We start from the raw sequence: 24,935 nt of genomic DNA, 5'->3' as shown, positions 1-24,935 counted from the left end.
TCCCCAGGGAATGATAGATTTGCAACAAGAAATACAACTTTTGAGATTGACAGAAGGAGTAGGTCTGTACCTCTCCTTGAAATCTTCACTCACAAAACCTGGTATCTGACCAAAGCAAATATGAGGAGCTTTTTAGATCATTCTAGAAGTCACAAAAGATTTCAACTTTAAAATGAGATGCTGTTTTGACTTTTGCTGGATATGAGTTTAAACCCTCTTACAGTTGAAAACTTATCAAAGGTCCCATACTTCTTTTGACTTTTCTTGATTCCATTAAGGAACATGCATTTTATTTCTGCTGAATACCCAGGCTTCATTTAAAAATCAATGAAGCTGTACATTTTTGGCTTAATATAAAAATCTCTGTTCTCACCCCTAAACTAAATTGTGCCTGCTCAGCTCAGCAGGGCTTGGAAGAAAGCACTGGTCTCCATCTTGCATCCTCACCAAACATTCAAACCTCACTAGGAATACAATTGGTCTAATCTCCCAAAGGAAGTTTGCCTTTAGAGTTATTACCTCATCGACAAGGAAGCGGATTTTTTCCACAAAGTTTTCTGCTTCATGGATCATTTCATCAAGAGATAACTTTTTCTTCTGCTGCTGAATGATCCCCTTGGCCTCCCTGGCCATTGCTTCCTGAAATAAGACAAGAGTCAGTGTAGATCTTTCTAGATATCTGGACAACAAGTACTATCCTGTTGCTGGAGAATCCTGAAGGTGCTTATAAGTTCCACACTGAGCCACTCATGAGGCTGGTTCAGGGCCTGTCAGTGTGCATGCTGCCCATTTAATAAAAATTTCATAGGCATATGGAGGCAGCGAATATCATCTCACCTTTGTTTGACAGAAGAGAAGTCAAGGCCCAGAGAAGTCAGAGGTCTGTCAAGGTCCCAAAACTCTATTAGCCAGGACCCAAATCCAGGCCCTCTCATACAAAAGTAACTAAAATGCATTGAGTTCTTACTCTGTGCCAGGCAACATTCTAGTTGTGGAATTAGTCCTCATTGCTCCTCACAGCAGCTTTACAGGGTGGGTACCATAGCTGAGGAGGGAGAGTAATGCTGGACAGAGAGGCCGAGCCAGAGCGGAGTCCCAGTGGAGTCCAGAACCCACATCCTTCGTCACTGCTCTCACTACCTCTCCTAGAGGCTTGGGGGATGCTTCCAGACCAAACCAGCATTATTTGAGAAATGCTGCCAGGGAGCTCAGCCTGAGTGTTTGGAACATCCAAAACTGTTTATTTGAATTCATTCATTCAGCCACATTTTTGTGCTCAGGAAACCCCCAAACACTTTCCAGTGATTTCTGAGACACTGCATAAGTGCGCCTGGCCTATTCTCTGTTTCATCTTGTATTGCTTCATACGCTGGGCCCCCGGCACACGGGTCCTCAAGGGGGTCCAAAATACGCCATGCTCAGTCCATCCTCAAGACCAGTGTGTGGGGGCTTTCCTCTTGCTCAAATGTCCTTCTTGGACTCTGCATGGCTCATTTCTTCTGAAGCCTCAGCTTAAACATCACCACTGCCTCATGTCCCCCACGTTCTCCTGATCACCGTGGCCTTACACAGTTTCCTTCATAATCATAACCTATAATCATTTTTGTTTATTTGTTGTTTACCTTTCTATCTTCTGTCTACTCCACTAAAATATAAACTTCCACTGGTCAGGGACCTCCTCTGGCTTGTTTTTACTTTGTTCTTACTTATTCTCCGTGTCTGGCAGAGTTCCTGGCACATAGCAGGTGTTAAATAAATGTTTGTAGAATGAATAAGCCAGTCAATCAATAAATTCCTCATCAGGGGCAAGTACCAAGTCCTTATAGCTCTGTGTTCCCAGGACCTAGCACAGGGCCTGGGCCATAGAAAGCCTTATGTTCGTGCTGACAGGGGGGACTGAATACCTGCTATGGACCAGGCACTATCCTAGGAGCCAAGGCCTAGGACAGGGGATGAAGACACAGGCTCCCTCTTCCTGAGACTCTGACAGTTTGGTGAGCTGAAAGCAATATATGTGCAAAATATCAGGGGGGCCAGAGAGAGACAGAGCTAGGTTTTATAGATGATATGACATTTGAGCTGAGTTTTAAACAATGAACAGAATTCATCAGGTGATGTCATATGGTTTCACTCATATGTGGAACATAAGGAATAGTGCAGAGGACACTAGGGGTTGGGGTGGAAACTCAATGGGAAGAAATCAGAGAGGGAGACAAACCATATGAGACTCTTGACTCCGGGAAACAAACTGAGGGTTGCAGAAGGGAGGTGGGTGGGGGGATGGGGTAACTGGGTGATGGGCATTAAAGAGGGCATGAGATATGTTGAGCACTAGGTGATACACTCAACTAATCAATCATTGAACATTATATCAAAAACTAATGATGTACTATACCTTGGCTAATTGAGTTTGAAAAATAAAATAAAATAAATAAAATCTTAAAAAAGAAGAAGAGGAGGAGGAGGAAGAGGAAGAGGAAGAAGAAGAAGAAAGAAAGAAGAAAGAAGAAAGAAGAAGAAGAAGAAAAAGGATAGTCCAGACAAAGGAACCAATTGCAGATTCAGGGTATGTAGGACTGACAGATGTCAGCGATTTTTGAAGCAATGGCAATTTAATCAGGTTTGTGTTTTAGAAAGACCATTCTGGTTGTGGTATGGAAGATGGGTTGAAGAAAGCCTACTGCAATAGACTGGGCTAAGGAAGTCAGTTTAGACAGCGATTCTGCAGATGAAGAGGTGGAGCATGTTCCAGAGTCTTTAAGGGGAGGAATCAATGGGCCTACAGTCGAATTGATTGTCGAGGGTTAGGAATAAAGATTCAAAGTTGAGTCCAGGCTTCTGGTTGGAGCAACAGGTGTAGCTGGTGGTGCTAATACAGAATGTGGGACAAGGTTAGACTGGAAGCTGATGGGTTTAATAGGATGGGTTGAGTTGGAGGTGCTTTGAGACAAGCAGGTGATGTGTCCCCTAGGAAGGTGGAAATAGAGGTCCAGAGATGAGGAGGGAGAGGTGGGCCACTACAAGATATCAAACTCATGGACCCGTTCAGGCCAAGGACTATTGGATGATAAGAAGAAAATAGAGCTCTGTGGGCAGTATGTGTAGAGGATGGACGTTGCAGAGACAGGGAAGAGCAGTCAGAGAAGAAATGGGGTAGGAGGAAGATCTTCTATATAGTGAAAATCTGGCCTCCCTTGGAGTCCAGAGGAGGAGTACACAAACCTTTGTTTATTATTTTGGAAAGAAAGGTAAACCAATTTAGAGACTTGGATTTTAGTGTATAGACTACGATTAATGAGCTGTGACCTTTAAAAAATCATTTAATCTCTCTGGGACCCCCTCACATCTTATAAATGTCCCTGACCAGTCAAATACTGAGTAATTTTTCTTTACAGGATTATCATGGCCTCGTTCAAAACGCCCCTTGGTACCACTGCTGGAACTGAAGTTTCAAGGTGAGATAATCCAGGGTCTGACTTGGTCTGGCATTTCTCAGCCATCACTCATGCGACAGGGACTGAGGATCTGTGAGGCATGCAGTATTACGGACATAGCGCTCCTGCCCCGTTGTCAAGAAGGCTTACAACTCTTCACACGATTCTTAATGGAAGGAAACCGAAGAGGGGAAGAACAGGATTTTTTGGGGGGGGGTGGGAGGGGTTTCCTCCATTTGTGAGACAAAAGGTCAAGTCAAAGAGCCTTTAACAAAATACAGATGTCAAGAAAATAGGCAAGGGAGAAATCCACCAGAATAGGATGTAGGACTGGTGGGCTTCTAAATCATTCTTATAAACGGTCAATAAATGCTAGTTCCCTTCCAACTTATGCACTTCTCACTCATCCTTCTACATCATGCAAATGTATAACCTTTAGAACCTTATCCTCATCTGGTCTACGACCTATGCCTCATCTGTGAGGTTTATTTTTAAAGCACATGTTTTAATTCTGTTCAAAGTATAGATTTTCACATACCAGCTCCTGCCAACAGAGCGTAAGTCGTTTCTTATCTAAGGTGGTTTGGTTCAACATCTTGGGTTTCTTCTCTGCTTCAGAGATAAAGACACTATAAGAGAAGAATAACAATTTTGAAACCTACTTAGTGAAAATCCATTTATGTAATTCCAGAGATTTGCAAAAATACTTTCTGCAATACAATGGGAAAGTTGATGAAGCCACAGACCCAAGATTTCTCATTTAGAATTAAGCAATGGTGTGCTAACTTTTCTAAGAGACAAAATGAGGATTGGAAATGATGCCCAGACCCCACATTAGTTTGGGGAAATAGATGCTTGTTTTCCTACTTTCTTTCATGTATATATCCATTATGATTGCTATCCAAGGTCATAACAAACACAAAATAATGCCGTTTTCCATCATTTTACACATTTAACACATACCAAGAGTTTCCTGAAAAGTTGTATGTAAAAAATATTTTAGACTCAATACTGGGATATGTCCTCACATGTTAAAAACTATACAAAAGACTGAGTAGTAACATTTTGAGGGATGATGTTAAAAATGGTAGAGGTTATAAATGCAATTGAAGAAGAAATAAAATGGCTTTAAAACTTGGGGAAATAAGATATTGTCCTCATTAGCGATAACAAATGCAAATGAAAATCAATACCATTTTCACTTACTAAAAATTGGATAATATTCCAGGATGGTGGGGGAAGTAGTCACTCTTCTCCAATAATTGTTATAATCTTTAAGAGACAATTTGATAGCACTTGTCAAAATTTAAATGTCCGTATAATTTGATCCAAAAATTAAACTAGAATTCTGTTCTTCAAAAACAACTAAAAAATTGTGCAAGATGTTCACACAGTAATGCTTATCATAACATTGTTTATAGTAGGAAAATAAGTAGAAACAACTAATATATCAGGGACCAGTGAAATATGTGATATATATCACACAGTTAAATATTGAGGGCTATCGTAATACTACTATAGAAATATGCCAGCAATAGGTTGTAGAGTGAAAAAAACAATGTGCTAAACAAAGTGTGCATCATTTGTGAAAAAATATAGTATTTTTAGGAACGTGTGGGTTTGCAAACGCACAGGAAAAAAATCTAGGAGGACAAATCACACTTGTCTCTGGAGAGTGGGATTGGAGAGAGAATTGAGAACACTTTTTCTTTATACATTTCTATACTTTTTTTGGTAAGATGAGCAGTAACACTATGATTTAGAAAATCAAGGAGAAACAAAAGGAAACAAGGAAACAAAAGGGGAAGTCTAAGATGCCACACCTCTCAGTGAGGGGTCCTATGTCAGCGCAATTAGAAACTGCACCAGAAATTCACTGTGGACGTGCTAGTCAAGTTAAATGTTCTCTTAATTTTTAAAAAGGATTCTGTTTTGAGGAAGGCATCTTGTTGCTACATGTCTACCTTTCTGGGAGCCACAAGAAATTCCATTCCACTCCCAGGACGGACCAGCTCAAGGAGACCTGATGGACACTTCTGACTTCTGAGTTCTCTCTCCCTTTCTCACAGCAGGGGGAACCATTAATTTCCTCATCAGAATCAGAGTAAATTACCATGGCACCTGTTTCTGTTCATTCTTCATCTTTCAGACCCAGCCTGCTGTGGCCTGTGGATGGCCTCCTCACCTTCACGTGGCAAGTGGCCTGTCTCTTCTCCAGGGGGGCAGGGGAGACCCGGAAGTCCAGCTGCTTAACCACAAATGGGTGTGTGTGGGGGAAACAGGAAGCCCACCTTGACCTCAGGTGCTTTCTCAAATGCAAGATTACCAAATATAAAACTAACAATTTGAGCTCCATCTGATCCTCATAAATATGTGTTCAGTTGCTTGTAACTTGAAGAGAAAGGGGAATGATTATCACTCCAAGTAACCCCCTAATATAGAAAATTACTGAGCTATAATTTGCCCACAAACAGTTTCTAAAAATATGAGATCATGAAGCTTTTCAAAGATGCTTAAAGAGAATTGCAGGTGGCACTTAGCTTGCAGCAAGAGTGGCACTGACACATACTGCTTCTATAATGAGAAATGAGAAAGAAAGATAGAAATAAATATATATATTTATTTGTTTGCTTCCCTTTTTTAAAGCAAAAATGTGGGGTAATTGAGAGATTAGGAAAGAGAACTTACAAAGCAGAACACCAGAATTTAGCTACTTAGCTACCCCTATCTAATTTTTGCCTTACATCAAATAAATCTCTGCCCCTTCATCATTGCTTCCTTTATGACAAATTCTCATTTTTGTTCAAGTCTTGAACTAATTAATTTCAAGCATTAGTCCAGGTTACTTCCTTATGTGATAGGCAGCCCCTACAATGGCCCCCAGTGACCTCCTTCTCCTGCTCTTCTTGCCATTGGGTAATTCCCTCCCTTTGAATGTACAGTAGACCTAGTGACTTGCTCATAGTAGAGTATGTCAAGAGTGATGCAAACACTGAATCATGGAACACTACATCAAAAACTAATGGTGTACTATATGGTGACTAACATAACATAATGGAAAAAAAAAAGTGATGGGATATCACTTCCAAGATTAGATTATAAAAGACCATGACTTCCACCTTGCTGGCATGTTCTCTCTGACTCTTCTAGCCTGCTCATTCTGATGAAGTCAGCCGCCATGTTGTGAGAGGTAGCCCACATGGTAAAGAATTGAGGCTGACTTCCAACCAAGAGCCAGCAGGGAACTGAAAGTCCTCAATCCAACAGCCCGTGAAGAACTGAGTTCCACAAATAACCACGTGAGTGGTCTTGGCAGTGAATCCTGCCGACTGGGAGCCTCAAGGTAACTGCAGCCTCAGTCAATGCCTTGACCGTAGTCTCTGAGAGACTCTTGGCAAAGGACCTGACTAAACCACACCTGGACTCCTGACCCACATAAACTGAGATCATCAATACTGTGTTAAGCCACTAAATTGGGAAGTCATTTGTTACTCCATAATAAGCAACTAGTATACTCTATTTTTAAATCTTCCATTATATTTTTTGCTACCTGGAATCAGAGTCCTTATTTGGTGCTTATTGTGTTATATAAAAAATTCCATTAAATGGTATTTGATATAACTTATCCATCTAATTGTTAAATAGTTGTTGAGTAGCTACCAAATGCAAAGAAGTGTGCTGGGCTTAATGTTACTAGCATTTTTCTTGTTTCATTTAAAAGTCTCTGCAGTGAGTCTTTCCTTTCTTCTCTTTCTTTTTTTCCCCTTTGCTTTATGCTTTAGTTAAGTGTCAGGAAGCAACAGTGAGCCCAGAAGTGCCAGCTCAATTACTGAACAAAATAAAGATGGATAGAACACTATAAAATGCCCATCTGAATTCATGGAAAATGAACTATTTTCTAGGGTAATTAAAAGCTGATTCCATATAGCTCAGTAACCCATATACCAGCTGTCTCTCCCAGTACCTGCTTTGACTGATGAAGTCATTGAGCACCGTCTTTATTTTATCTTCTGATGCTTTCTCTGAAATCTTGATCAATTCTCTCACTTCTTCTATACTTTCTTCCTGGAAACAAACCACAGAGGTGGAGGGATGAGGGGAAGGAGACACTGTAGTGGAGACACTGATATCTCAGATATCATATTTTGCTGATTTTGTGTTTTAGAAATGAAGGAAGATTTCCTCCATTTTCTTGTGTCTGATCTACTAACTTTGAACCTCATTTTTCTTAACTGGACTCAGTCTAAATACAAATCTTCTCCTGCATTGTTCAAACTCATCATTTCTATCCCAAATCATTTCTGAATGGGGAACCATTTATTTAGAGTCTACGCTGTGGGGAAACCTAACGTCAAGAAATACCTAACAAAGTAGAGTAAGTAAGATATAATTTTTTAAAACTTCAAAAGCAATGTTAAAGTCATTTTGTTATATGGGAATACAGTAATACTGAATAATCCTAAATTTCAAGGGTTATCAATTCTTCTGATTATAGGGGTTTGGGCAGGGGGTGAGGTGTTATATGGGGGAGGACAGGTTGCATATGACAATGGCTATATGCTTGTATATTTAATAATCATACTTTTCTTTTTAGGTCTAAATTCTAGTATTCCATTCAGTGGCTTGGAGGGAAACAGCACTCAAAATATACATGTTATCACTGCTTTGCTGGAACTTACAAAAACTACATTCTCTACTACACATCAAAGTTTGATGTCTGGAGACATATGTTTCCCTCTTTCCCCTTCACTGTAAGAACAGGCAAATTGTGGAGTGGTTAAAAATTTAGGCATAGGGTCAAACTACCTCTGTTCAAATCCAGCCTCTATTCTTATAAGTGAACTAACCCCCTTATGCCCAGTTTCCTATAAAATCAGGTAATAAAAGTGCCCACCTATAGCACCATAGGGAGGTGTGGACTTCTTCAAACACAGCTTAGTGCTTAGTAAATATTCAATCATGCTAGCTGTGATATGCCAAGCATGGCAGGGATCCTGGCACTGAGAAAGGAATTAGAGATGAATGGTAAAGGCAGCTCTGGCCTCTAGGGAAACATTCTTGTTTGTCAAGCCTTTTAGAAATAAACTATCTCTTTGGCCTGAAGGAGAAGCAACACCAGCCTTACAAAGCGAGTCTATGGCTTCCACATACTGTGACATCAGACCAAGCATCCTCTACCACCTTCAGACTCTACCTCCATGATGCCTGGAATCCCCAAGGCCAGAGGGGAAACTTTGTTTCACACAACTAGAGACAGAATGATAAAGCAAACGAGAGAGAGAGAAATTTGTTCTTTCCCTACCATAGGTTTTCATGGAATGAGAGGGTCACCTGGTGAGGCATGGTGGGACAGAAAGTAGAGGGCATGAAGAGAAATATAAGAGCAGGCACAGGGGCGCCTCGGTGGCTCAGTTGTTAAGCGTCTGCATTTGGCTCAGGTCATGATCCCAGGGTCCTGGGATCAAGCCCCGCATCGGGCTCTCTGCTCAGCGGAAAGCCTGCTTCTCCCTCTCCCACTCCCCCTGCTTGTGTTCCCTCTCTCACTGTCTTTCTCTCTGTCAAATAAATAAAGAAAATCTTAAAAAAAAAAAAAAGAGCAGGCACAGACATCAAAGGGCAGGCTCAGGAGCCCAAAGAAGCAGAGATCCCAGGGCTGCCTTCCTCTCCGGGGTTGGGTGGAGCAAGCCAGCAGTCACTGCATATTGGCACGGTCATAAGTACTTACACATGTTCAATCCCTTAAATAACTCTTGGCCCCTTTCAGGGGCCAGGTCTTACGCCAGATGCCACAGAACAGTGGGAAATGGTTATTGAATAAATAAGCACACAAATCAATTGTAAAATGCAGAAAGCTCTGAAGGTAAAGCACAGGGTATTACGAGAGAGGATAATGCGGAGAAGCCAGAAGGCTTCTCTGAGAAGTAGTTGAAACTGAGCTGTGGAAGTTGATGCGTGACACAGGAGAAGCGTGGAGGGGAGAAGTAGCTCAGGATGAGGGAGCAGCACAGAGGTGGCTATGAGGCATTAAAGAAGCTTTGTTTCTTCAAAAAACCAGAAGTCCAGTGTGATTGGAACAAAGGAGAAAGCATGTGAGAGGCAGGACTGGAGAGGTGGCAGGACTTCATCTTGTAGGTGATTCTCTACCATGTTAAGGACTTAGAATTTTATATGAGTTGAAGCCAGGATCTATCAATTTTGTGAGAAAGTTGTCAATCTCCTGCCCTTTGGAGATTAGGAAAACAGCCTATCCCTAGGTCCTGTAACATTAAGAAGCAGAGCAGGGATTCTAATCCAGGTAGTTCTATTTAAAGTCAAAATATATTCTCATTCCCCTGGGTCCACATGGTAGGAACTATGTGCCCTCCAAAGCAGCGGCTGCAATTTATTTGTATTTAAATTGAGGTCAAGACCCTCTTCTGGATGAATAAAAAGATTCCTTTTGCCTCCAGCTGCCCAATGTTCAAATCCATCACCTGTGAGGGTCACCTACCAGCAGGTCCGCCATTTTCTCCAGCATGTTGGACCAGTGCAGCCTAAATGTCTGGTCTTCCCAAGAACTGATGAAATAGACACACGGCTTCTTGGCCTCAAAAGGCAAATAGTTGTAATTCCTGTGAAAACAAGTTAGGTCTGGATGTTAGTTGGCAATCGGTATTATTCAGGCAATTCCAGCCACATATTCATGTTTTATACATTCTGAGTGGGGTGGGGAGGGGTGGTGACAAAACAATCAAACAATTAACTCTATTCTGATCGGGGACCCATGAACAATAAACAGTGAAGAGATATGTGGAGACAATGGAGAGGTACTAACAGCTACAGCCATCAGACCCAGGGCAAAGCCTAGAGCTGAGCACCAGGGGCGGGGTTTATCAGGCAAGCCTTCTGCAAGGAGGAACTTCCCTTTCCAGTTGAGAGAGGAAAGAAGGGAGAAAAACTAACATGTTCCCTTTAATGTCTATAAGCTACGCACTATGTGAAAATCAACCAAGATAACAGATGTGAATGAAATTGCTAGAGAACTGTAAGAGCGTAATATATTATTAATGAGGATAAGCATGTGCCTCAATCTAAACTGCAGCAACCATGTCGCCATCCATGCATCCATCCATCCATGCATGCATGCATGCATGCATGCATCCATCCATCCATCCGTTCATTCATCTGTCCATCCATGCATCTATCCATCCATCCATCCATCTGTCCATCCATCCATCTATCCATGCATCCAATATTTATTGCTGCCAGGCATTGGTGTTGATAATGCAGGTAACCTGCTTGGTTAAGAAGGGACAAGAGGGTGCGACATAGCTAGAAGGGGAGATGTGGAGCCAAAGGAAATTTTTGAGGATGATGGTTGGATATGTTTAAATGCTGATGAGAAAAAGACAGTTAACAGGGTGAGACTGAAGACACAAAAGAAGGAACTAACTTGTCAGTTTGGGTCCCCAGGAAAGAAAGGGATGGGGTGAGGCAGGTAAGGTGGGAGAACTGTGGCAAAAAGTTGAAGTTCCTGTCTAATGACAGCTATATCCTTGACTAAGTTTTCCCCAAACCCCCTGTAATTTTCCCACTAACAGCTGGGACTATGAGAAGACAAATGTGGAAGGAAGGCCAAGGCAAAGTTCTTGGAATGGGCAGGGTGAGACATGTGGCCCTATAAACATGGGCGGTTTTTGGAGTCACACACCTATAAAGGCTGAGAGAGGAGACACCGAGGGAGAGAAAGCTTTGTTTCCATTCCAAAAAACTGAAGAGAACTTCGTCCTGAAAGAATGGATGGCTGTTCTTTTTAGATCTACAAACCAAATTTCTTCTGGATACCATAAAATTAGCAAAGGTGTCCTACAGTCTGTTCTGCAGAAAATAAATCAGCAGGCATCAATTTAGAAGAGAAGCCAAATAAATTCTTGGCAGAGCCTGAGATTGTTATTGTAACAGGAGAACAAAAAATAAATAAATAAAAAAGTTAGAAATCAAACTGTTCTTTCACTTCTTTTAAAACTATTGCGCCAAGAATCCTATAAGATACATTCTCACCCAATATTGTCCTTTGTTCCAAGGTTTCTATGGTTCAGATTATTTTGGGCTAATGATGTTCGGGGCCTTTTTCTCTTGGATTCCCAGAGTCCTCCTAGTCTTACTGGGCCTGGGACTGCGATGCTGTGGGTCTCAGGCAAACTCAGTACAGATGGAGCATGGCGGATGGGAGGACACCATGAGGGCACCATATTGCCAGTGGGAAGAGAAGCCTGCCAGTTGGAATGGCTGCCCTGACACAAGACCAGCCTTGTGACTTTGGGTAAGGGTAGCCCTAGAGTCCTGAGAAGGAAATGATGAACTGCCACGGGATGTCCTGTGCTCTGATCTCATTCCTGAACTCCAGCCCAGTACAGAAATCGTATGTAAATGCATGTGCTTTGTAAAACAGGAAAGCCCAGAAGAAACGCAAGGAGGTATTTTAATGAAGGTAACACACAAATCAAGTGACTATGTGTCTGTGCCTGTGTGCATGCACATGTGTGTCTATTATAGACAGAGGATCTTCCAATTCAGCTGCTGCCACCCCAGTTTTCCACTATGTGGGCAGAGCCTCAATACAGTGACTGAGGAATATTTCTGAGAGACAGAAAGTCCAAGAAACATAGCATGATTCGTTTGGGTCTCCTTGAGCCAGTTGGCCAGCACTAATATGAGATCCATCCAAGGGTGCTTTGAGACTTCTCATTTCCTCCCAAACTGTTCCCACACTAGACCTCCTGACATTCTCACCCATTGTCAACAATGGGGCTAGTCCAACAAGTGGAGAGGTTTTTACTGCCTGGTCCCCGTGAAAGGATGCACAGTACCTCTGAGTAGTCTCAGAAAAGTCTCCCTGAGTTGCAGATCCAGGTATAGGATCCACTTATTGATCAACTCAGTTTTGAGAATAGACAGAGAAGCCATCAAAGGACTGGGAAGTTTGGGTTCCTTGTTGGGTATGTGGAAAGGAGATTGGACAACCAACTATGGCTGCCAGGGAGCCAAAAAAACATGCCAAGGTAGGTGGTCCATGGGAGGGACAGGATTTAGAAAGTATAGGAAACACTAAAAAATGAGCAGATAAACAGCTCAGATTATTTTCACTCACTCCTTCATACTTTGTCCCAAACACTCTCTTTCCACTGCTTAAGGCCCTTCCCATTCTTTAAGATGTTGCCTTTTCTGTGACCTTTATCAACTCCTCACCTCCTCCCCAGGGAAAGTAAGTTATCCGCCTCCTCTCTCTGCCCCCTTAGTACCCTGTGCACAACTCAGTTATGGTAATTCCTTAACTCATTCAGAAACATTTATGAGGATCTACTACATTCCAGGCTTAGAGAGGAGCAGATACACAGGTCAATAAGACATGGTCCATGTCCTCAGAGTGTTCACAGTCTCATAGGGAGGCAAACAAGTAAAAACATCTTCATGAAGTATGATTGGTGCTTGGTGGAGACATCAGACTTGGGATTTAGGGAAGGGAATGTGGGCTTAGCCTTGAAGGGTGATGGGAACCAGCAGTTGTGACAAGGGGGCTCGTCGCCTGGCAGAGGGCAGAGCATACTCAAAGGCTCAGAAGCAGCAAATAGCAGGACACATTTGAAGAACCACCAGAGACACTGCGTGGCTGGAGGAATGGCAGAGTTTGCGGACTAGAGATGATGGTAGAGAAGTAGATAGGGATGGAAATAACAAGGTGTGGCTTCTGAAAATAATCCTGAAAGCCAAAAGCAGCCAATGAATGATGTCAGAGTAACTGGGTCTGATAGATAGTTTGGTGAATTTCCTGAAGATCCGAGCCAGGTAGGAAGTTTCTAGAATAATCCAGGACAAAGATGCCAATGGCCAGAATTAAAGAAATGACCATCTATATGAGAAATTCTTGAGAACCAGAATTGACCAGACTTCATTGCTGACTGGATGTGGGAAGGAAGGGAACAGAGGGCAGCTGACAGCTTTTTGATTTGTGGTTCAGAGGACACAAGGAATGGTCGGACTAGTCCATGAGATGGGAAAGATAGGAAGAGGAACAATGTTGTGTATGGAGACAATGAACCCGCTACAACTTTGGGACACCCAAGTGGGGGTGTTTGGATTTGCTGCTCAGGGAAGAGGGCTGTCTGGGGAAATGCTTTTGGGAGTCCTTGTTATCCTGACGGTGCTCAGTAAGCCATGGGTCTGTGCCCAGAGAGTGTCTAGATTGGGAAGAGCAGAAAAAGTGAAGAGCTCCAGCAATGTGGTTCCAATCTCCTCACATACAAAGGGGGAAAACTATGTTCTCTTACGAGAACCCAATGAGAGGATAAAGCTTTTCTCAGGGCACAAGCCTCAGAACTCAGAAGACTCTTGCTGGATATGGCTTTCCCTTCTTGTAAATCATGTGGTTGATGCTCAACACCACTTTCTTACAACAAAATTCTAGAATTTTACTTCTCTTTGCATGTTGAAAGGTTATGTGGGTTTAAGATCAGTGAGTATACATGGAGGTACCCCAGATGTTTTCTGAAATGGTCTTTTCTGGTGGCTGACAGTTTTTGTTTTTGTTTTTGAGTTCTTTAGTCTGACTGTGGCAAAAACAAGATAAGAAATGATGTATCCAATAATCCCATTTACATAATAGCACAGAACTCAGATGAACGTAGTACTATTAATAGGGTTTGGATTGAAATGTTAAATTCTGACCTTCCCACCTTGTTATGCTTCGAAGTTATAGATATGGTAACAAGAGCCGTCATCATTGTCCTGCCCTTAGATGAATTACCTAGATGTGACATTTGGAGAGTTGTCAACATTTCACTAAAGATTCAGTAGAGTGGCAATGACCATGTTGCTCCTGTTCGTGCCTTGCTCCCATGACTAAGATTAAAAAATGATGTTTCTGGTTTTAGGGAAGAACTGAATCAAACAGTCCCAGAAACAGGTCAGACTCCTATTGTCAGAACCCTGGCTGTTCTCCCTTACCGTGTCTCCTACCTGTTTCCTTCTGTCACGAGTGGCTTCTCTGGGTGAGTGGTGGAGACCATAGGGATGGCAACATTGTGGGCTGCATCCCCTTCTCCTTCATGCAGGAGTGGGAGGCTGTCTTCTTCAGCTGATTCAGCTGACTTCTTACTCCCATGACGGGACCCTCCATCAAGCAGATTCCCAAAATTACCTATAGAGACAGCAGCAAGGGGAGAGAGGTCAGGTGTCAACAAGCAGAATCAGGCTACCAAGGTCACATCCTCCCAGGACAGAGAAATAAGATCTCAGTATGAAGGTGGGAAGTGTGATGGTCAGACCAAAGAAATAAGATTGACAGTGATGGTGAGTCATCATCTGCATCCATCTCATGTTCTCTTTTGTAAAAACTACTTAAGTCACAAATTAACTGGATTCCATCTCCACTTCCTTCTGCTCCTTGGAAGGGCACCCTCCTGATGGGAATCAAGACCTTCTCTAATGGAATGCTCTTCCTTGGAAAGATTTTCCCAGCTGTACATCAGCCCAGGAAGATCGTTGGGAGTTATAATAACTGCACCTACAATATGCACAGGACTTCACAAGCATTAACTCATTACACTCTTGCAATAGCTTTATGAAGAGTTATCGCTATTCCCATTTCATAGATGAAGAAACTGAGACCCAGAGAAATTAAGTGAGCCTAGGAGTAATAGATCTAGGATTAGTAATCCAAGTCCTTCTGAATCCAAACTATACTCTTAATCCTTTTTTTAAGTATGAAAATAAATCTATCCCTTACATATTGACACTAGGGTGAACAAAGAATTATTCATTTCTTTCTGAGGTGCAAACCTCTGCCAGAATGCTATCATTTCTATGTAAGACACTAACTCATTCATTCAAGAAACAAGCATAAAGCCAGTGCCATGTGCCAAGCACTGTGCTTGTTTGCACTTACCGATAGAAACTTCAAAGCTAATGGGTTTATCTCCAATCTTCCGGTCAATCATGGTAGCTTCAAAAAATGCTCCAAAAAGTATAAATTTCTCATATTTTTCTGGTATAATCTGTAGAAAGAAAAAAAAATTTAGACAGGTCTGGCTTTATTTTTTTTATTACCAGGAAGTTGAATTAGTGATGTTAACTTGTCCAGAGTGATTTGTAGGCATTTGAATTTCAGTGTCAGCCTGAAAGGGCACATCATTTCTCTGCTAAGCAGGCAGGCAGGAACCAGGACCTACAAATTACAAATCCAAATTCAGCCATCTATCTAGAATGATATAATCTCAACCTTCTGAGCTTCTGCCCTGCAATTAAAATCTTTTTTTTTTTTTTTTTAAAGACAAAGGTTGGCATGTGTATCTTTCTACAGTGCTATTGGTAGAACACAGATCTGGAATCACCTTCGGGTGAGCAGCCATTTAGAAAACAGACAGTAACAGAATCAAACCCTTACATTGGAGCATTGTTTTATGGATTATATAGGAGATCACATACATTATGTTTGTTTCTCAACAACCTCAAGAGGTCAAAATCTGGATCATTCCCATTTTACAGGTGAAGAAGTTGAGGAAACTAAACTTAAGGTTGAGCTTAGTAACTTTCCCAAGTATTCTGACCACAGACCAGTGCTCTTTGAGCTCTACCATGTGCTAACCCAACACTTTGGTGCTGTTCAAAGACAGACCTTACTCCCCAAAATAACATAAGCCTGGATAAAAGAGACAGGAAGGCTAGGCACTTGCATGAGCATCAGACAATCCAATGCATGCAGGACAAGCTATAAGCATGCGGAGAGTCTCAGGACCACATCGGCTTTTATACTGAAAAGGGCCTTGGAGTTCATCTGCTCCAGCTTCCTCCTATCTGAATAAACTAAAGCTCAGAGAGATTAAGGGGCTTCCCCAGGTCACACAGCAAGTTAAAGTCAGCCAAGATTTGAAGCTTGGGCTCCACCAAGCCTTCCCTCTCAAGGAATCCTACATTGTGGAAGACAGGACCCTGAGAGGTCACAAGACAGGAGCCATCCCGAGGTAACCATAACTGTTTGTAGATGACTCCCATTGAGGTGGAACAGGTTGATGGTTCAGGGAGCAGTTGTAGCTGAGACACCAACACAGCATCACATTTCTGAGTGAAGAGGCTGAATGAGTTGCCATACAGTCCGTGTTTCCTGGTTTCAGAGTTGGATTGATTGCATTACATGGAAAAAGCAATAAGGTTCGTCTAAGGAAAATAAACAGTAATGGCTTTAGAGCTGAAGAGCCCCATTCAATCAAGAGCCCGAACCCTGTCCCTCTGAGAGCCAACAGGTCTCAAAAAAGTGACCTTTCCTTTACACAGGAGCCTCCTTGCTGTTGGCATCAGCAGGAAATGTTTCTATTGACCAGAAAATGTTGGACAGGGTGGGGGCCCATTGTTGGATCTTAGTCACAGAGCACACACCCCTCCCACCTGCTGCCACTGTATGCACCAGCTGTAAATGAGCCACTTATCTTGCCTTTCTGGGGCCAAGTTTACTCTCGGGGAGGAGGTTAAAAAGTATCTGAAGACCTGATGGGACTATAGGCCATGTAGCCTAGAAGAGGGATGATGGACTCCTTAACCAGATCAGCCCTTCTTCAAATCCCAGCTCTGCTACTTCCTAGCTGGTTGACTTTAGGCAAGTCATATCCACTCCCTGGGTGTCACTTTCCCTGTCTGTGAAATAAACATTGTCATAGGGCCTACAGGGGGGGAATAATGAGATCATCTACACGGAGCATCTTGTATAAAGCCTACACATACAAATGCCACAAGAATGGTAGTCTTGGCAAGTATTTCAACAGATAGAATTCATCTCTTAATCCTCCCATCCTTCAGGTCTAACTCAAATGGCCCATTCTTTTGGAAGCATACTTTGACTTCCTGAGTTTGAGAAATGATGATGGCAATGTTTACTGAGTTCTTATAATGTGTCAGATGTAGTATTAAGAATTTTACCTACATTATCTCATGTAATTCTCATAACCACCCTAGGAGGAAGATGCTTTCATTCTACCTGTTTAAAGATAAAGACAATGCAGCTTGTGAAAGATTAAAATATCTGTCCAAAATTACTAAACATGCCTAATATTTATTGAGCACTTACTATGTGCCAGGCTCTATTCTTAGCACTTTGTATGTATTAATTCATTAAATCCTCACTGTGAGCCCATGAAGTAGAGATTATTATTGGAAATAAGCATAAGGAGCTTAAATCACTTGCCCAAAGATTCAGAGGCAATGTTTCTCCAGAGGCTGGGCAATAACCACTGCCATATCTGAAATCCAGCTCTCTTACTTGAGAGCCCAACATTTTAATTATCATACTTCACTTACTCCAGGAAATATTAGCACTTTATCTGTAGCTCCTTATTGCATGTATCACCTTCTACTTCCTGTACATTTATTTTGTATGTCTTACCTCCCCTTCTATATCATAATTTCCATGGAGTCAAACTCTCTTTGTATTCCTACCAATATTGAGGATGATGTCTAAAAAAAGAAACTAGTCAGTACATGTTCACAGAATTTGAAAATGAACATATCTATTAGATTAGCTATGCTGTGTGAAAGCTTGGCATAGGGAGATAACCTTTGATGGTGGTGATGAGGGTGAACTGGAAAAGCCAACATCATGGGATCTCATTTGTCCAGGTATGCAATGAGAGCATGGCTGCAGCAAGGGAGATAGGAGCTCAGGACCCTGGAGAGCTAAAAAAGAAACTGCTTCAAGAAGGACTATCACCATGTTGGTAAGGGTGAGCTCTGAGGCTGTTGAGGCTCTGGGGAAGGTAGAAAATATGTCCACAAATCCTTGGAAACCCCCCACTCAAAAGATGAAGCCTAATTCCTCCCCCCTTTCGGTGTGGACTAGACTTAGTGACTCATTTCTAACAAGTAGAACGTGGCCTAAATATCAGTGTGTGACTTCTATGGGTTTGGTCATAAAAGACATAGACATTTTTGCCTTGTTCTCTCTTGGATCACCCACTCCACTCAGGGGGAAGCCTACTGCCATGAAGATACTAAGAAGCCTATGGAAGGGTCCATGTGGTGAGGAACCAAGTCCTGCCAACAGCCATGAGAGTGTGCCATCTTGGAAGTGGATCCCACAGTTCCAGTCAAGCTGTCAGATGACTGCAGCCCCTACCAACATCTTGATTGAAACCTCATGAAAAATTCTGAGCCAGAACCACCAAGCTAGGTATTCCCAAATTCCTCATCCACAGAAAAAATAAATGTTTGTTGTTTTAAGTTGCTAAACTTGGGGATAATAGTTATATAGCAATAGATAACTAATAAACCCAGCAGGAAACTGACCACAAACAAGAAGCCAAGATGAAGAGAGAAAGAAGGAGAAATAAGGGTTTGAATGAGACCTGAATTTCCCCTCTCCTACCACCTTCTATCCAAGAGCCAAGATGGGCTATTGGCCTTGTAGAAAATGTACAGTCTATGTAAATTCCCAGCTACACTTGCTTTCTGCTAGAAATTTTTTTTTAGATGGCCTTAGCAAAATATCTTGAAGATACTGACATGGGTTAGGAAAATCTTCTATTAGGCCCTTTCTACTCGGTAATTCCTGTCTAGAAAAGAATGGCCAGTCTCAACAGTAGGAAAGATTGCTGCAGAATCAGATACAGTCAGGTATCAGCATAGGTGGCTACTTAAGGTACCCGCAGTTTCTGGCAAAGTCCAAAAAATGTCATTTCCAAAGTTGGCATATATTCTGAAAAAATACACATAAATACAATCACATCAAAGTAATGTCAATTCTAACCACAAGAAACTGACAGGACACATTTCCAGAGAATATTTCCCAATATACAAGTCCATAGGGGAGAGCTGGGGAGGTCCACAAAATATCCAAAATAGGTCCAAAAAACAGGGTGGAGAGCTCTGAACAAATCATAAACACCGGTCACAGCAATGGTAAATGTACTGCCAGCCTACCATAAACATGTAAAGAACACTGTCAACCGTCCTACAGGCATTCCCTCATTTACCCCCAGGAGATGCCAGTGACAAAGAGACTATTACTACCTCATTTTGTTAATGAGTAAACTAAAACATGGAGAGGTGTTACTATCAGAGCCATGAATAGAACCACCCCTCACGATTTCCAACCCTGGGCTCCAACCTCTCCCCCACACTGATTCTTAAGATGTATTAGATCCCAGCAGTAAAAATAAGTGGCTCTACCAAAGCCAAGGTGACCCAGACCAGCCATTACCTTCCTTCCCCACCCAAAATGATTGTCTGGTTGACCTGAGAAACATACTCCCAGAGGCAGAATCATCCAAGTTGAGAGCTGGAGTCCACTCACCTCTGCTACTAACAAAACACAAGTTCCTTCACTTGCTTAACTACAGAGCAGTCTTGCTAATCTAAACAGTTGATGGGGGGTGTTTGGGTGGCTCAGTCAGTTGAGCTTCTAACTCCTGATTTCGGCTCAGGTCATGATCTCGGAGTCATGAGGTCAAGTCCCACATCGGGCACTGAGCATGAAACCTGCTTGGGATTCTCTCTCCCTCTCTCTCCGCCCCTCCCCCACTTACACTCATTTGCTCTCTTGCTCTCTCTCTCAAATAAACAAACTAACAAACAGTTAGGGGATATTCACAGTTTGTATGCATCTTGGAGACCCAGATCTCTTTCCCATCATACAGAAAAAATGCTAATGTGTTTTATGTTGAGTAATAGGCATTCCTTTGAATTGTGATTTCCCCCAGTCTTAGCCAGGGGAATAGATTTCTCAAATTCTTTCATCCTAGCGTGTCACTCACTCTTCTTCCTCTTCATCCCTCATCCCACATTACCTCACACCCAGAGCATAGGCTAGGCTAACAAAGCTAAACAAAATTAGCCCACAGATAGAGCTCAGTCCATCCCCCCACCAACCTGCTTTCACCAGCTCTCCCAGAACACTTTTATTTCCCTTTCACTTTGGTTCTCATGGGATTCCATATTTGGGGGGAACACTGGAGGGATTTATCATGAGCAGATGGCTGTAATGTGTCAGGAAGAGGCAGCGGATCGGCGCAGAATACAAGGCTGGGCCAAAACACATTTAGCAGGGGGAGTGAGACCTGTGCATGCCTTTGGGAGCCTGTGGGAGCTGAGGTGGCAGGTGCTGCCTCCACTCTGGGCTTGCCTCGCAGGGGCAGTGGAGCAGTGCTCAGACCTACCTGGGGGGGGCACATCTAAAGGTTCCACCTCTACCTCTGTTGAGTTGGTCTTGTCTGACACCTGCTGGGATTTTCCATCATTGGTTTTGTCACCCTTGTCTTTACTGGAGCCTTTGGAAGATTTGGAGTCCTTGTCCTTTGAAGACAACTTGAGCTCCTTGAGTGCCTTGGAAAATTTAGATTCCTGCGCCCCTCCCGAGAGGATCTCCACAGCAATTTCCACCAAGATTCTGCCCCTGAATGACACGCCTTCTCCAAAACCTTCATTCAGTTCCTGGTAGTCGTCCATCAGGCTGTGGTTCCTGGGTGAACCGTACAGGTTAATCCAGGCAGGTCCGAAGGTTGGTAGAAAGCCTGCAAAAGCCCCAAGCTTTAGTTGCCCAGTAATGTTTCCAAGTTGATTATTTCTTGCTTTATAAAAATTGTGCACATTCATTTAAAATGTAAAATATACAGAAAAGACAAGAGAAAATATTTACAGAATATCCCATCCCCCAAAGAGCCACCATTGCCACTTTGATATATTTGCTGTATTTCTTTCTTTCTAGTCCTCCTTGCATGCACACGTGTACACTTCTTCACAGCTGTAATGTTACTACCAATGCCGACGTGCATCCTTTGTCTGTTCATTCATTCAACTCATGTTTATTGAGTCCTGACATGTGCCGGGCACCACGCTAGATACTAAACACGGAGCCCAGTGGAGAATGAAGCAGAAACGAACATTAAACAAGTAAATATTTACATTATAAGTGCTAAGCAGAAGATTTGCCTTATGCAGCAAGAACAAATAACAGGCTGAAGAGGCATGGAGAGGGGTCAGGCAGAAAGAGAGAGATTCTGTCCCAAAGGAGGGTCGATTTTAAGGAGCAGAGATACTGTGGTAAAGGGGATAAAAAGATTTTATGGCCCCTGATGTCTAATTTTTAAAACTATTTTATACATTTCTTTGAACACCATCAAGATGTTCCTGAAAATTTGGGGTAAAACATGTTTATACCAAGTTGAGATATTCTGAGGGTGGTGCGCATTCTGCGTGAAGCAATCCTGTGGCAAACCCTTCCACGATAGGAAGACTTAAACAGTAGGTGTTTATCGAGGTCTTTCTGTGGTGTCACGCTGTGAGAGGTATAAAAATATGTAAATCTTGTCCTCTGCTTAAGTGAAGCCTTTGGTATATACGTTATATGTACACACACATATATATATGCTTAAATATATTCATCAATTAACACCAATTTGTAGTGCAGAGAAAGATTGCCTTGGGATTTTAAGGAGGGAGAGTTTGTTGGGATATTTAGAAAGTTATCACCTGCTAATTTAGGTTTTGCAAATAAAGAAAGAGTAAAAGCTCTTTCCCCTGACTGGTGGATTAGCTGCGCCTCCTCATTCCCTCTCTGGCTCTCTGAGTGTGCAGTCACAGCACCTTCCTGCAACACTCAGGACCATGTGCTCCTAACAGTGAGCTGGGGGCACAGTATCTTCTGGGCTATTTAAACATGTAAAAATCATTCTTAGCTTATGAACCATACAAACGTATTTGGCCAGCTGAATGTAGCCCATGGACCATAGCCTATCAATGTCTGATCTAATCTAAACTCTTCATTTTTCATTTAAGAAACCCAAGGCCCAGAGAGGGGGAATGACTACCTCAAGGACACACAGCAATGTTCATGGAAGACCTGGGACCACGATAAAGCCTCCTGGATCCCACAGCCAGGCTCCACCTATTGCCCTGAATCAACGCAAACCAGAAACCACACAGAGCATGGAAATGCCTAACACACTGCCTGCTCCAATCCTCTCATTATGAAAATGAGGGCTTCAAATCAATCATTTTGTGACCCCATTCCCAAGTGAGACAGATAAAGATTTACCTTTATCTCCATCCTGTTCGTTGGAGATTTTCTTCAGGTCGATGAAATGGGTGGCCAGCACTACATCATTCACACTGCCTTCGTCCCACACCTGGATTTTCACCCTCCGACACAAAGGAGGGAACATTTCCTTGAAGACCACCTGTTCGTGCCACACAGGATTGGCACAGTTCTTCTGCACTGTGGTTCGCCCCTAAAAACAAAGCCAGCAAGATGTAAGCTGTCAAAAGAAAGGAAAGAGGCCCCCTGAACTGACTAAAGAAAACTCTTTAAACCAGCAGGAAATATAAAGTAAGTTGCCAGAAATAATGAACCTGCTTCCACCCAACACCCATGGAAATCCGTTGCACCCAGGAACATTACAGTGGCCCCCCTTTATCCACAGGGAACGCATCCCAAGACACTAGTGGATGCCTGAACCCATAGATAATGCTGAACCTTATATATACTAAGTTTTTTTCCTATACATACATACCTATGATAAAGTGCAATTTATAAATAAGGCACAGTAAGAGATTACCACAAATTAATAATAAAATAGAACAATTAAAACAATATATTGTAATAAACATTATCATAGATCTTAGCAACCTCAGCATACAATTTCTTTCCCTTTCTTATTGAGAACTATCACCTTTTCACTTAAAGGAAGCACTTATAGCTTCTCTTTGGTGTATCTGAATTGCCAGGACCAGTCCTCCTGCATCTAGGGGACATTATTAAGTAAAATAAGGGTGATTTGAACATAAGCACTGCCATAGCACCACAGTGTACCCGATAACCGAGGTGGCTGAGTGACTAACTGTAGGCAGGGCTGACTTGCTGGATAAAGGGATGATTCACATCTGGGTAGGATGGAGCAGGATAGCGCGAGATTTTATCCCGCTATTTGGAACAGCGTGCAATTTAGAACTCATCGATTATTTATTTCTGGAATTTCCCATTTAATAATTTCAGGCCATGAAGACCATGAGTAACTGAAACCATGGCAAGCAAAACCACAGATAAGGGAGGAATACTGTACTAACATCCTACTCTGCACCAGACACCATGCCAGGCATCAGGAACAAAGGGAGTAATTGATGGGTCCTGCCCTCAGAAAGTTCTCATAATCACATGGGGGCTGGAAAAAGGCCAACATGCATGTTTGAACATGAATTGTTCCATGCATCTGTTCCATGCCGCAGATATAGTTAGACCCTGAGTTTGTGTCTTATAAAAGTAAGGCCTTGTGCAAGTCACGTCCCCCTTCTGGACCTCAGTTTCCTTGTCATAAAATGGAGATGATGTCCTATATGACTCAAGGGATCCAAGTAAAAAATACTCCAATGTTCACCCTGCCAAGATGAGGGGTTAGAGTAGCATATATTGTAAGGGCAGAGACAACATGTGTGTCAGCTGAAGCTTCAAAGTCCAGCCAACCAGGATTAAGCTGTGACCACGTGCCCAGGTGCTGGTACTTCCAATGGCTCTTGAGCAGGGAATAACAGGAAACAGAGATGTCCAGGCTTACACAGGACGAGGAATACCTGGAGAGCCTGGGGAGTAGGTTGGGAGGCAGGTGGCGAGGCTATGGAGCCTGGGGACTGAGTAACAGCTCGGAGAAGTAGCCAGAGGTAAGGAAGGAGGCCTGTCTGCCTGGGCCCTAAATTGCAATACTTCACAGCCCCTCTCCATGATCTCAAATGGACAGTGAGTGGGTCACCACCACCCCCACTTCCCTGCCATGTGACTCAACGCCTTTTGTGAAAGCTTTCTCTCTTAAGGCACTTCCTAATTTTTATTTTAACTTGATTTCATTTGATTAGTAATGTCCTAGGTAAAGAGCAGAGTTCTGGCCCTGGTTTGCTGTTGGTGGTGACAACATTCCTTACCATCTGCCCAGCAAAGGAGACCTCCACAAAGGGGTCCACGAGGTCCTTATTGTCACCCACAAATGCTTTAGTGACATTCGCCATGATGCTGGAGTTCATTTTGGGCAACCCCTCTGCTTTGAAGAGTCTCACATAGAATCTGGCCCAGGGTCTCTCTGATGGAAACCCTTGAGGGATCAAAAGGTTCCTTGAGGGGGAACAAAAAACAAAAAATAAAAAAGCTCTCTCACTTGGAAGAAGAGAGAAAAGGTAGAAGCAATTTGGAGACAGAAAGAAGGATCCTGATATAGGAGAAAAAACTGAAAAGATCAGGATTCATCGCTAAAATGAGTTTTCTTAATAATGTACTGTATGGTGACTAACATAACATAATAAAATAAAATTTAAAAAAATAAAATGAGTTTTTTTTGTGGTGTACTTGGCAGCGAAGGGTATGAATAGAGTGAATGCAAACTCCTTCAAGTCCTTGAATTATAGCATAAACACCACCTCCCACTCTGCCTCTTAAAAGAAGTGCATTAAGTCTTCCCATTTCACAAACGACTGGTTGAAATGGTAATTCCTTCAAAGAAA

At 42.5% G+C, this 24,935-nt stretch overlaps 1 protein-coding gene across 1 annotated transcript in view; it reads right to left on the bottom strand.

Moving 5' to 3' along the window:
- The window catches only part of FER1L6 (fer-1 like family member 6), a 110,567-nt gene that overhangs the window by 70,300 nt on the left and 15,332 nt on the right, over nucleotides 1-24,935 (bottom strand). Inside the window, exons 8-16 of the mRNA XM_044914306.1 lie at nucleotides 24,363-24,549; nucleotides 22,489-22,681; nucleotides 20,617-20,965; nucleotides 15,358-15,470; nucleotides 14,430-14,610; nucleotides 9,925-10,045; nucleotides 7,399-7,499; nucleotides 3,973-4,063; nucleotides 520-639 (exon numbers count right to left, since the gene is read on the bottom strand). Of these exons, the coding sequence (XP_044770241.1) occupies nucleotides 520-639; nucleotides 3,973-4,063; nucleotides 7,399-7,499; nucleotides 9,925-10,045; nucleotides 14,430-14,610; nucleotides 15,358-15,470; nucleotides 20,617-20,965; nucleotides 22,489-22,681; nucleotides 24,363-24,549 (1,456 nt within the window). The remainder of the gene's footprint in view (nucleotides 1-519; nucleotides 640-3,972; nucleotides 4,064-7,398; nucleotides 7,500-9,924; nucleotides 10,046-14,429; nucleotides 14,611-15,357; nucleotides 15,471-20,616; nucleotides 20,966-22,488; nucleotides 22,682-24,362; nucleotides 24,550-24,935) is intronic.

Source organism: Neomonachus schauinslandi, chromosome 4, assembly GCF_002201575.2.
Source record: "Neomonachus schauinslandi chromosome 4, ASM220157v2, whole genome shotgun sequence".
NCBI lineage: Eukaryota > Metazoa > Chordata > Mammalia > Carnivora > Phocidae > Neomonachus > Neomonachus schauinslandi.
The sequence above is the reverse complement of the archived record's forward strand: the minus strand, read 5'-3'. Positions and strand labels throughout refer to the sequence as shown.